Below are 13,244 nucleotides of genomic sequence, written 5' to 3' on the forward strand. Positions count from 1 at the left end.
AGACCCAGTGTTGAAAAAATCCAAAGTGTGAGAAGAGTTATCCAAAAAAGCGCTTCACGAGACGAAGGCAAAAACCCACCGAGTGGATAAAGTTATAAAATTTATTGAAACGCGTCCCGTGAAGCGCTTTTTTGGATAACTCTTCTCACACTTTGGATTGTTGTGGTAATTAGAAGAAACAGTCAGCTGCTTCTTGGGTCTTTTCATGAAAATTATTCTCATATAGTTGCAAAAAGCCCCAACTACCATCTAGGTTTCCAGTATTCAACATGATCCATGGTCTTCATCCTGGTTTCCTCTGTTCATCCTTATACTGCAATCAAATGTCATGCATGTGGTTCGTTGGCCGCTGTAAACAGTAATCGACGTTGGGGCTTGTTGATACTCGACAACAGTTTTGTTGTGAGAGGGAAAACAACAAATAAAAACCTTAATTTGGGATTTTTACATGATTGGGGTTTCCAAAAAGAACCGCTCCTGTTAAAATGGTATGGGGGCAAAACTTGTTAAAGTTGCTGTGATTAACTACTGTGTTGTATTGTCCCACGATGAGATATTAATTTAGGGTGGTTTCACATCTGCACTCGGGGTTCCGCTTTCCTTCTCCGTTTCGGTAATAACTGGGTGGGACCAGTTTATTGATTTATTTAATGATTAAAAGGTCCTATATTTGGAACCAACATGAAAAACCACAAACAAATATACTTCTGCATTTTAGGTTACAAGCCAGTATTGAGGAAATGTCCAAAAATACACAATGGACCCGCCCAGGGCAAAGCGGTCCTGTGTATTTGGATTAGTATTGAAGTGATAAACGTGTGTCAATTTATGTCACTATAGAGCGCGACCGGACTAATACCCATCAGTGATAGCTCTCTATCTATGATGCTGCGATAGAAATATGCCGGTTGCCACATAGAGTACTGATATTTGGGTAAAATTGTGTATTGTCTTAGCACAACGGCTGTTGTACACGTAGCTCTGTTCTGTGAATATATTGCTTTATATAACAAGTTCATTAGGCCCTTCTCCGTTTCGGGAAGCAGGGAAGGGGAATTCTTGTAGCTGATCAGCTCAGTCTCTGGACGGAACCCACCAGTGCCAGACAGACTCTAGCTGTGCCTGGCTTTTGGACAGAAGAAGAGCGCTGCATGAAGTCCCGTTTAAATCTATGGGCGATTTTGATTTTAATATATTTAAGCTCCCATGTAAGTCAATGAGCGATGTATTCCGAGGAACATGAAAAAATAGAGCATGCTACAATTTTTTCCCTCGCCGCAACTCAGTTTCAGGGGAGAGAAGGATATCAAGATACATTGCTAACATTACACGTCTCTATTGTTCTACTTTTGTGCTCCTGTAACCCTTCAGGGACCTAAAAAAGACCCATGTAGATGACCTTAATATATTAATTATACATATGTTTCATTTAAGTCGTTTGTCTGCTTTATGTTTTTGTCCTGTAGGATTCTTTAGGGATTCACAGTGTCACCAAGCCCGTGTCTTCTATTTGCAATGGTATAAATTTTCTTCTTGAGCCGAAAGTTCTGTATGAAATGACTACATTTGGCCTGCAGGACCCCAACCCTGAGGTTCGGTACTTACTATTTTTTTGTCTTTTATAAAATGCTCATGGACCTTTTATTTCGCACTTAAATTTAAAACTCTTTCTGTGAGTAATAACAGTTTTTTTTAAAGTGCATATAATACTACCAATTATATAAAAATTGGAAATGATAATTTTCATTCATTGCCAACATATTTCACAGCACTTTACAAGTCAGAAGGTACATGAACAGACGGAATCAGACATATATAGCACTAAATTATTAACAATTTGAACAATAGGAGTTAGTGCTCTGCTTAAAAGAGTTAGCAATCTATGAGGTGATGAGGGTGACAGGAGGTAAAAGGTCTTGTTCTATACAATGGTCCAACCATTTTTTACATAACGTGTAATCGACAGAAGTGTATGAGCTGGTCACCAACTAGTCTGTGTATTTACAGATAGGAAGTGCATTAGGGTGTATGTGGGGAATGAAGAGGGTACTGTTCTGAGGGAAAATGTAGAAGCGGGGTAAACAGAGAAGAGTTGATTAAGGAATGCAATAGGCTTCCCAAAGGAGATGTATTTTTAGGGCACGCTTAATACTATGGGTATTGGGAACTAACCTGATTTATCTGGGATAGTGAATTCCAGAGAACTGGTGCAGCTCTGGAAAAGTCTTGAAGATGGGAGTGGGAGGTTTAGATTAAGGAGGAACTTTGTGTAAGGGCATTAGTGGAACTGAGAGCACAGGTAGGGTGGTAGACTGAGATGAGGGAGGAGATATAGTATAGGATGGTGCAGCACTGTGGAGAGCTTTATGGATGAGAGTGATGAGATTGTATTGTATATTGGACAGGCAATGGACTGAATGGCACAGGACAGCAGTGTAGTTGTTGGACAGAAAGGTGAGCCTGGCTTCTGCATTTAGGATAGAATGGAGAGGGGACAACGTAGTGAGGGGAAAGACTGATTAATAGTGATTTATTAAGCATATTTGATGTCTCCACATTAAGAAAATGGCAAATGTTGGAGATGTTTTTAGGGTGCAGGTGACATGAGCGTGGAAGTGATTGACTATAAGGAGAGAAGGACAGATCGGAGTTAAACATAACCAAGTTTGAAATGAAAATCTAAAGTTTAGTTTGGTTGGTAGATGATTTCCGTTGTTACGAAGTAAACAATTCAATTTATTAGGTTTGGATTTAACTTGGTAATTCTAAGTAAGGTTGAACATAAAAAGGGTAATGCAATTTGTCAGTAAATGTATTGCTTGGGAAGATTGATTTATTAAAAGGTTTAGCAAAGTTTACACATTTTGTAAAATTTTTCTCTTAGGTTTGTTCGGCTGCTAAAGCCATTCTAACATATTTCCTCCAAGGGCGTCTTGTGATGACTGCACCATCTTGGAATAAGTTCATTGAAGCACTGTATCCCGTCTTACCTCTTTTACAGGTAGGTCTACCTGCTGTGTGAATGACCCATTTCCTTTCTAAGATACATAAAACCCCTTGAGAATGCTGTGTCGTCAGCTGATTGCCCTGAGTCCGGTTTCCGCACTCCTGGTAAACAACTAATGTGAATGGGGTAGACCACAGCCAGTCTGATGTTTTCACTGCAAGGGAAGTATAGTATTATAAGACAGCTATTCATAGGAATGGCTGTCCTGTAGTACCAGGAATGCAGAAGGTCCGCAAGACTGGAGGCAACTCAAACGGAGTAGCTTTCTATTCCAGGACATGGAAAGGGGTCCTGAGTGGGAGACCCCGCTGTACGCGATTCGTATGCCCTAATAGAGTGTCGCACACTGAAACTGCCAGGAATGTACACCAGATTGGGCTTGGTGTACATTTCCTTGTAGGTGCACTTAGGTTCTGAGATGTGCCTAATACATGAATCAGGATGCGCCACTTCATGTATTAAGTGAATCGTGCGCCAGGGAAAATTTTATTAGTACCAGCATTGGGAATGCCAGTCTTGGTAAATTTTCCCTATTGTGTCTGACATCCAAATGAAGTGCTCATATGGGGAAGTCTTGTATGGCTTTCCCTGTCTGCCTTCTTCCTCCACCAGTCGTCCTCCACATGTGTTTTAATCAATGCTGATTGGCTAACAGGGCTTTCTTCACAAACGTCCATTTTAACTGAATGCTCAGCACAGTTTTCAGGCCCTTTCACACAATGCCCCCTTGTAGTGGTAGACCCTAGTTTACGCCTTTATGGACATTTGTTAAAGTGCCTCTTCTCATAAGAAAGTCACTTTTTACTTTGGAATGTCTTCAGTAGATCCAGTCGACTATACTTCACTTTGTCTACTCTGTGCTACTGAATGCAAGTTCTATTCTGTCCTAAATATCCTTCAGCATAAGATGTTACAGCTTTAGTTTTTCAGATACGTGCATCGGCATCCACTAAAATTCAGTTTGTCACCATCCCATTCTTCAGGGTTTTGCCGACATGGAGGAAGCTTTAGGCACTTCTATTGTGGCTTTGTGCGAAACATCAGAAAGAGGGGAAGGAGTTTTGCCTAAAACAACTCTGTTGAAGGCAGCGGTGCGGTTTCTATTTGCCAAGAAACTTGCGTAAGTATTCTTATTTGTAAATATTGTAAAAGTTTTCACATCTCCTGGTTTATGTTAGGATCAAAAACGTTCCAGTGTCAAATCCACAAGTGATAATGTTTCCTTATATTTCATGTTGAAAATGGGAATTCTACCAGATAAATTAAGTTTTTACTTTTGTTGAACTGAAGAATGGTTTCTTAACCCTTTCCAATCCAATTTTTTTGCCACCTGCATTTTCCCCAGCTCCTATTTATTTTGGCAGCAGAGCTTGGGAGAAAGAACAGCTGGCATTCCGTGAGTAAAGAACCCAGCGCTGGTCAGTGCTGTTTCCACTAAGTAAGGCTGGGTTCACACAGGGTGAATTTGCCGCAAAATTTCCCGGCGGAATTTCACTGCGGCAAATCCATCTACGGCCGCTAAACCCAGGTTTAGCCAGCCATGTGGACGAGATTTGTCAAAAATCTCGTCCACACGGGGCAGACAATCCTGACGTGGCAAAGCCAGCATTAGCCGGCGCTGTGGCGCAGATTCCTGGGATGCAGCATGTCAATTCTTTTTTTTTCTTCTCGTTGTGGCATCACTCTTTACTAAGAAAGAGGGGGCCGCAACAAAAAAACATGCAGCGAAGCCACTCCAAAACCCGCGGCTAAGTGCTGCGGGTTTTGGAGCTGCGCTTATCCCGTAGAAATCTCGCGGTTTTTTGCTGCGGCAAAACCACAAGATTTCCACGGTGAAACCACCCCACGGGAACCCAGAAAAAATGTGCTGGGTAGCCTCTGGTGGTACTGTGTATCTTGTCCCCACTGGAACTGTGGGTGGAGACAAGGGGTTGTTCTGCTGCAGTCATTGGTCCTCTGGCTATTGGTCCCCGACTCCCAAATCATTCAGTCGTCGTCCCCCCTCCCGGTCATCTCACCTCCATGCTGCTGTCACATTCCCTGCTTTGGACTGCAGACCCCCCCTACCTCCCTCTCCCCTGGGCATCTCACCTCCCCGCTGCTGTCACTTTCTCTGCTTTGCGCTCAGGACCCCCCCTCTCCCCAGGGCATCTCACCTCCACGCTGCTGTCACTTTCCCCGCCTCGTGCTCTGGACTCCCCCTCTCCCCTGGGCATCTCACCTCCCCGCTGCTGTCACATTCCCTGATTTGCGCTCCGGACCCCCCTCTCCCCAGGGCATCTCATATCCCCGCTGATGTCACCTTCCCCACTTTGCGCTCTGGACTCCCCCTCCCACGGTCATCCTACCTCCCCACTGCTTTCATATTTCCTGCTTTGTGCTCCGGACTCCCCTCTCCCCAGGGCATCTCATATCCCCGCTGATGTCACCTTCCCCACTTTGCGCTATGCACCCCCCCCCCCTCCCCCGGTCATCCTACCTCCCCACTGCTTTCATATTCCATGCTTTGTGCTCCGGACCCCCCTCTCCCCAGGGCATCTCACCTCCCCGCTGCTGTCACTTTCCCTGCTTTGCGCTCCGGACCCCCTCTTCCCCGGTCATCTCACCTCCCCGCTGCTGTCACTTTCCCTGTTTTGTGCTTCCTGACAGGAAGGTAGCAGGGGGCCGATAAGTGCAAGCTGCAGGAACAGTAACGGCAGCGGGGAGTTGAGATTGACTGGTGGAGAGGGGGTGTCCGGAGCCCAAAACAGATAAAGCCAAGCAAGACACTGACAGCAGCGGGGAGGTGAGATGACCGGGTAGTTCGGGGGTTTGATCTGGGATTCGGGACCAATAGCCAGCTCGGGGCGCTCCCTATGACCGCTGCAGAACAGTTCCAGCGCAGAAAAGATACCACAGTATCGCCTCTGGCAGAAGAGTCGGGTGCATTAGTGCAGAAGCAGCATGTCGGGCCTGTCCCGACATCGGAGCTATAGAGGAAAATTATGATGTCGGCACAGGTCCGACATTGGATCTGAAAGGGTTAACCCCTTAAAACCACACGTGTTTGATGTTAAGGCCAAGCACACTTTTTAATATTGCATTTCAAGAGACAGAATTTGTTCTTCTGTTATAGCTCTGTAAGGCCCAATGTCCCCTCGCCCGCACGGATTCCATTGTTGAATCCCGCAGAGGAATCCCTGCATGCCTGCGGACATTGGGAGATAAAAGGTTTTCTTACCGCTCCAGCTCCAGCACGGATCTCCTCTGCGCCGGCCGGATGTTTGTTCCTCAGCACGGCGGATGCGCAGTTCATTTTTTTTTTTTTTATATCCTGCTCTCCCGCAGATCCGCGGCACAGCTACACTGACAGCTGTTACTGTGCTGTGGATATGACGGCTTCCATTCACTTTAATGGAAGCCGTCCCGCAGGATCTGCAGACAAAATGGAGTATGCTGCGATTTCTTCCCACGCGTGCAATCCGCATGCCGGAAAAAAAAAAATCACATCTGCATGCTTTATGTTGCCCTGTGGATGTTATTGCATCCCTATAAGCCTCTGGAGCTGTGGATCTCCCACGCGGGAGACACGCGCAGATTTTATAATTAAAAACCGGCACATGGACATTGGGCCTAACACTGGCTTCACACTGTTGAGAAAATTGCGCGATTTTTGAGCAATGCGAGAGTGTGAGAGAACACAGGATTCTGAAACCCATTCTTTTCAATGACTTCATTGCCATTTGTGAGGTTTCCTTTCATGTGATGTTGCGAGATTTGGAAATCGCTGCCTGCCCTATCATTCTGCATTTAGCTATTTTTTGTCACCCATGTTTCCCAATGGAGCCTCTGATTTATCGCATCGCACGAACTTGCGATGTTCATGTGGTGCATTTTTAACATTAGTAACACCTGTTGTTGTCTATCGTGCGAGAAAATTTACAGGTTACTGCGATGGGCGATGTTTTTCCAGGAAAAAGCATCGCTGTTTCTCAAACATCTCATGAGCACATATGTGATTTTGCCACGATTTTCTTACAGCAGTGTGAAAGAGCCCTTGGGACTTGGTTTATACCATCTCGCTCTTCATACGTCTACCCACCAGTTCTACATTTGCTGGGTTGGCGGCACCCGACATCCCATGTACATACCTTCCTTGCTACGCCACCATCAGCATACCTAATTAGCAGAAGGACCTATTTAGCACCACTGAGGTAGCTCCACGCCATTTTCAGCGATTGCAGGCTTACAGCTGCTAGTGTGATGTTTGTGAACAACATATTAGTTAACTATTCAGACTTGACATCATATCTAAAGAGGCTCTCACACTGGGCAGTCAATTTTTAAAGGGTTGTCCATGAATATAACCCCTGTCTATATGGTCTGCTTGGACATCTAAACATCATTGTTGGCCGCTCTTCTATGAACTGGAATGTGAAACTCCATCCGTCTACGTATTACACGGATGGCCATTGATCCGCATATCCTCTATTCAATAATGTGTTTCTCCTGGCGGGCCTCCGCTTACTTTGGCACAGTATATGGTTTGTCAATGTAAGTTGTCACAAATACTCTGATTTCATGTTTTTGTACTATTTTCAGTCATTTCACGGTTTCTTTTATGTCATTGCCTGCTTTTATATTCTTCTGGTTGCTCTTGAGGTCAGACAGCAGTTTTTCTATTTTCACTGTCAGATATATTTTCTGGTATTTTACTTATTTGCTATTAATTTATATGCGATTGAAGTCTTGAATCACCAACAAGTAGACGACTAGATCTAGTAAGTAACCATACTGGACAGTAACTGGGCGATATAGCAATATTCTTACCAAGATACACTTTTAAAATGAATGCATCTAGCTTTTACTAAGGAGGACGGATCACAGCACAAGCAGTAATCCTGGGTGAATAGGTTGGTTTCTGGAAGTTTTATCTACACGCGTTGTCTATCTTAGTTGCAGAGAAGTTGACATAAGATGTGATGCCGCAGATCTCAAGGGAAGTTTCCATAAATTTTTAAAGCTGTAAAATCTTCAAGAATTCTTTTATGGATTGTGATTCCCATTGGCGACAGGTCCTCGTTTTAGCTTAAAAGAAATGTGTAATCAGAAATAGACCCAAGTTTTCATGCTAGACATTTTTTTAAAGAATTTGAGGTGTGTTCTTCTTTTTTTTTAAATCTTTGATGAAATGATCTATATTTATAAAAATAAAATAAAAATCCTGCATTTTTCACTCTGACCACCAAGCCTTAACTGTAGAGAAAACTTTTCAGCAGTCATCTCATTATTACAACTGGCAGGATAACAATGAAAGGCAACACTTATATGTAGATAACATAGGGACCACTATTCACAATGAGTGATTAGCTGTGACCATCTACTTCCCCTCCTTGGAAAATTATCTGTGAACAAGTCATAAAGCGTACCTAGAAAACTCTCCCATATAAGACAATGGGTCCCCTCCTATCCTTTGTGATTTTTGCTGTAAAACATCTCTAAATGCTGTTAAAAGAGCTCTGGAAAGACGGCCACCCTCATAGTTATGTACAGAGAAAAAGAGTAAAAAAACCCTCTGAAATTAGAAAAAAAACAGATTCGAGAAATGGAATGGGTTTCACTACCTGGTTTTAATTACTAAAAAACTGCTAAATTCCCTTTAACTGTCATCTTGACTTCAACAATACACTTCTCCCAGAAAAAGTAGATAAGTATTGACCATTTTAAGTTTATTTTAATTATTGTGACATGTTTTTCAAATGTGAATCAAATATTGTAGTATGAGCACAACAATTCTGCATCAGGAGTGATATAATCTAGAACGAAGACATTGTGCTCAAGCACCTAAAGCCATTGTTGTCACTGGACCAGTAAGTCCTTAACCCTCTCATGTCTGATTGCAAATTAGTAGTATCATTTTTAATGAGCTCTGTGAGAAACAGAGAGTGGGTGGTACCACTGGATTGGCGTATTGCCACCGTGGTTCCAATGTACAAAAAGGGGTCAAGAAGAGAGCCTGGTAACTACAGGCCGGTAAGTTTCACTTCAATAATTGGAAAAATATTTGAGAGGTTTCTGAGAGACGCCATCCTGGAATATCTCAAAAAAACAATGGTATAGCTCCTCATCAGCATGAGTTCATGAGATGAGGGATCGATTATGTCAGACCAATTTAATCAGCTTATACAATAAAGTAAGTTCTAGGCTAGATCTGGGAAAGTCTATTGATCTCGCATATCTGGATTTTTCTAAAGTGTGTGTAGCTGGGTGAAGAACTGGCTCAGAGATAGAAAGCAGAGGGTGGTAATAAATGGATCGTACTCTGATTGGGCCACCGTTGCTAGTGAGGTGCCACAGGGTTCAGTACTACGGTAGGCCCCATTCTGTTCAATATATTTATCAATGACCTGATAGAGGGACTGTACAGTAAAATATCAATATTTGCAGACAATACGAAATTATGCAAGAGAATACAATAGAGCACAATGTACGGCTGCAAATGGACCTGGATAAGCTGGGGGCTTCGGTAGAAAAAATGATAAATATAGTTCAGTATTGATAATTGTAAGGTTATGCACATTGGCAGGAGAAATGGATGTCCCTAATATACACTAAATGGCTTACTGCTAGGGAAAAGTGATATGGAAAATGACCTGGGGGTACTAGTTGACTGTAGACATAATTGGAGCAGTCAATGCCAGTCAGCTGCTGCAAAAGCAAATACATTCTTGAGGTACATTAAAAGAGGTTATAGGGGCAAGGGATGAGAACATTATTTCCCCAGTAGTCTCCACGACAGTACCAATTGAGATTGCCTCCTCCTGATAGGACAGGAACACACTGAGAGGTTAAAAGCTCCCCCCCTTCCCCACTTTCCTCAGTGTCTTCCTGTCCTGCCAGGAGGCAGGATCTCTGAGAGGAGCTGGTGGAGAAGCCAGCCAGGATTACTTACAGGCGGATCGGAGGGCAGTGGCTCAGCCTGTCCTCCCTTCCAAGCCAGACGACTCCCGGGACGCCACATGGGGTGGTAACCCCCGGGCCAGGTTCCTCCTGCGGCGGCCCATGAGGGGTACAAAGCGGGAGCCTCAGTCCCCCTCGTCCTCCCTGCAGAAGTTAGAGCGCGGTGCTCCAGGAAGCCCTTCGACGGCGGGGGGGGGGGGCAGGGCGCCGCGTCACGCGTCCAGCGCGATGACGTCATCGAGTCTGCATCAGGAGCGGAGGGGCGGGGCTCAGCGCAGGAGCGCGAAAATTTAAAAAAAATAGGAACCTGAGAGAAGCCAGAACAAACCAGCACTACAGGTCGCAGGGTGTCTGCAGTACCGGTATAGTAATGAGTGCTCCAGCCCCAGAGACAGCTGAAACCTCAGCCTCAGCGGCCGTAAGTAGCCAGTGCGGCAAAAAATACAATGCAAATATCCACTGTATTGTGTATGGAAAATTGCATATTTACCCGCAAAAAATGCTTGCTTTGTCAGGGGGATAAAAAAGACATCACCCCCAGAACAAATCTCAGAAAATGCGTGGAATGCGGGATAAAACTGCCAGCTATGTACCAGAGGCCTCTATGCAAGGCATGCGTAGCTAGGCTAGTTAAAGAGGAATCGGGAGGACGTTAGGAAGCTGGTGAAAGAAGAGGTAGATCAGCCCTAACGTCACAGCTGGCGCCGCCAGCGAAACGCCAGAAAAGGGCGTATGTTCCTGACGAGCCTTCCGACTCCGAGAGTTCTATCGGGTCGGAGCAAAAGGAACAGGCGGCCACAAGAATATCACCAAAATAATCCAAAAAGAGTGGAGGACGCCGCACAGTTAAAAGATCCCATGGATCGCAAAGCTAAGGGCCTTCTAAAGAAATCATGGGAGGCAGCGGCAAACATACTTAGGCCAGGGATCGCAGCCACTTGTGTGGCGCGAACTCTGGGGGTATGGCTAGAACAGCTACAGCTACACCTAACAAATAAGACGCCGAGGGAACAGATCCTAAATTCCCTTCCGATCCTGCGTATGGCAACAAATTTCCTAGCGGACGCCGCGGCCGAAACTGTCAAACTCTCGGCCTCTCGGCGATAGCTACAGCCCGGTCTAACTCAGCCAGAAGAGTGTTATGGCTGAAATCGTGGTCAGGCGACCTAGCCTCAAAAAATAAGCTATGCGCCCTCCCGTTCTACGGCCAATTTTTGTTCGGACCGGACCTTGTCAAGATTCTAGAGAAGGCGGCCGACAAAAAGAAAGGATTCCCGGAAGAAAAGCCACAGAGAGGGAAGACCTTCTTCCGGGCCCCAAGGCAACAGCCAGAGGCCTACCGAGGCAAGGGCAAGACAGGCCGCTGGAGTTGCCCCAAGGGGGGCAGAGGAAGGAACATCCTCTTTAACCCCCACCAGGGGGAGCCAAAGCAGAGACCCTGACGCAATCCCTGTAGGTGCAAGGCTGGGGGGCTTTGTGGATCAAGGGGCCGCGATTTCCGAAGGCCCATGGATCCCAAAGATCTTACAGCAGGGATACCGGATAGAGCTGGTGTCCCTCCCCAGAAGAAAATTCATTATCACAGGAGGCTCCAAACAACAGTTACACCTACTAAGGCAAAGCGTTGGGGACCTGCAACAACTAAATGCAATATCCCCCGTACCGCAAAACGAGGAAACCCAGGGCCATTATTCCAGGCTCTTCCTAGTAAGGAAACCCTGTGGGAAACAGCGGATGATAGTGAGCCTGAAACCTCTGAACACCTGCATCAGATACAGAAAATTCAAGATGGAGTCCATCTCCTCAACGATAAAGTTGATTCCCAAAGGAGCCTACATGGCATCCATCGATTTAAAGGATGCTTATTTCCACGTACCGATCCACGAGGGGTCCCGGAAATACCTAAGGTTTGCAGTGGATATTGGCAAAGGAATAGAGCACCATCAATTCAGATGCCTGCCCTTCGGGGTCTCCTCAGCACCCAGAATCTTCACCAAAATTATGGCAGAGGTAGCCGCCTACCTGAGGAAGAAGTCGGTCCTAATAGTACCCTACCTGGACGATATTTTAATAATAGCAGAGTCCAGAGAACTCCTAACGAAACACCTGAGGATAGTGCTAGAACTTCTCCAATCCTTAGGATGGATCATAAACTGGGAAAAATCCAGCCTAGATCCCGACAAACAGAAAACGTTTCTGGGTATAACGCTCGACTCAGAATCGCAATGCTCCTGCCTACCCGAGGAGAAAATACAAAAAATCCGACGGCTAGTCAAAACCTTTTTACGGAGACGATTATGCACAATTCGGGAAGCCATGTCTCTCCTGGGAAGCTTGACTTCATGCATTCCAGGAGTGGCATGGGCCCATGCTCACACCAGAGCCCTGCAAGCCTCAGTCCTATCCACGTGGGACAAAAAGCAGTCCTCTCTAGGGACAAGAATGTATATTCCAAGCGCGGTGAAAACATGCCTGCGTTGGTGGGCATCCCCAGAGAACCTGCGGAGAGGGGTTCATTGGCTACAAAACCCAGCCACTCGCATCACAACGGATGCAAGCGCCTGGGAATGGGGAGCGCATGTGGGGAACCAGTTCTTTCAAGGCCCATGGCCTCAAAGGACAAAAGAACAGTCCTCAAATTACAGGGAACTACAGGCCGTATGGCAGGTCCTACAGCAGTTAGGGAACTCGCTACGGGACCAGCATATAAAGATACTGTCAGACAATATCACCGCGGTCGCCCATATACGACACCAAGGGGGCACAAGATCTCCCGCTCTGCAAAACATCGCACAGAAAATTTTCCACTGGGCAGAGGGCCTGATCCTCTCGATCACGGCAACCCATTTGAACGGGACGCTAAACCAAAAAGCGGGCTTTCTCAGCAGGAGGCAAATAGATCCAGGAGAATGGTCTCTCTCCCTGAAAGCATTCAGAATCCTGATCAACCAGTGGGGGACCCCACAATTGGACCTGTTCGCAAACAGAGAAAATGCCAAAGTAAGCAATTTTTTCTCCCTCCGGCTAGGAGATCGTCCGACAGCAGTAGACGCCTTAGGCCAAGACTGGGGAGAGGGTGGTGTCCGCCTTTCCTCCTATACCGTTGATCCTCAGAGTCTTACAACATTTCAGAACCCAGGTATGCACACTAATCCTGGTGACCGCCTTCTGGCCCAAAAGAAGCTGGTTCGGTCTTGTAGCAACATTGAGCGTCCAGGACCCAGTCATCTTCCCTACCTGGACAGATCTTTTATCGCAGGGGCCACTGAGCCATCCGAACCTAGACAAGCTCCACTTA

The 13,244-nt window shown here is 45.7% G+C and overlaps 1 protein-coding gene across 1 annotated transcript in view; it reads left to right on the forward strand.

The window, feature by feature from the left end:
• The window catches only part of RTTN (rotatin), a 232,755-nt gene that overhangs the window by 91,086 nt on the left and 128,425 nt on the right, over positions 1–13,244 (forward strand). Inside the window, exons 16-18 of the mRNA XM_066579499.1 lie at positions 1,467–1,592; positions 2,885–3,001; positions 3,991–4,127. Coding sequence (XP_066435596.1) covers positions 1,467–1,592; positions 2,885–3,001; positions 3,991–4,127 — 380 coding nt within the window. The remainder of the gene's footprint in view (positions 1–1,466; positions 1,593–2,884; positions 3,002–3,990; positions 4,128–13,244) is intronic.

The sequence above is a fragment of the Eleutherodactylus coqui genome, chromosome 9, assembly GCF_035609145.1.
Source record: "Eleutherodactylus coqui strain aEleCoq1 chromosome 9, aEleCoq1.hap1, whole genome shotgun sequence".
In the NCBI taxonomy this organism is placed as follows: Eukaryota; Metazoa; Chordata; class Amphibia; order Anura; family Eleutherodactylidae; genus Eleutherodactylus; species Eleutherodactylus coqui.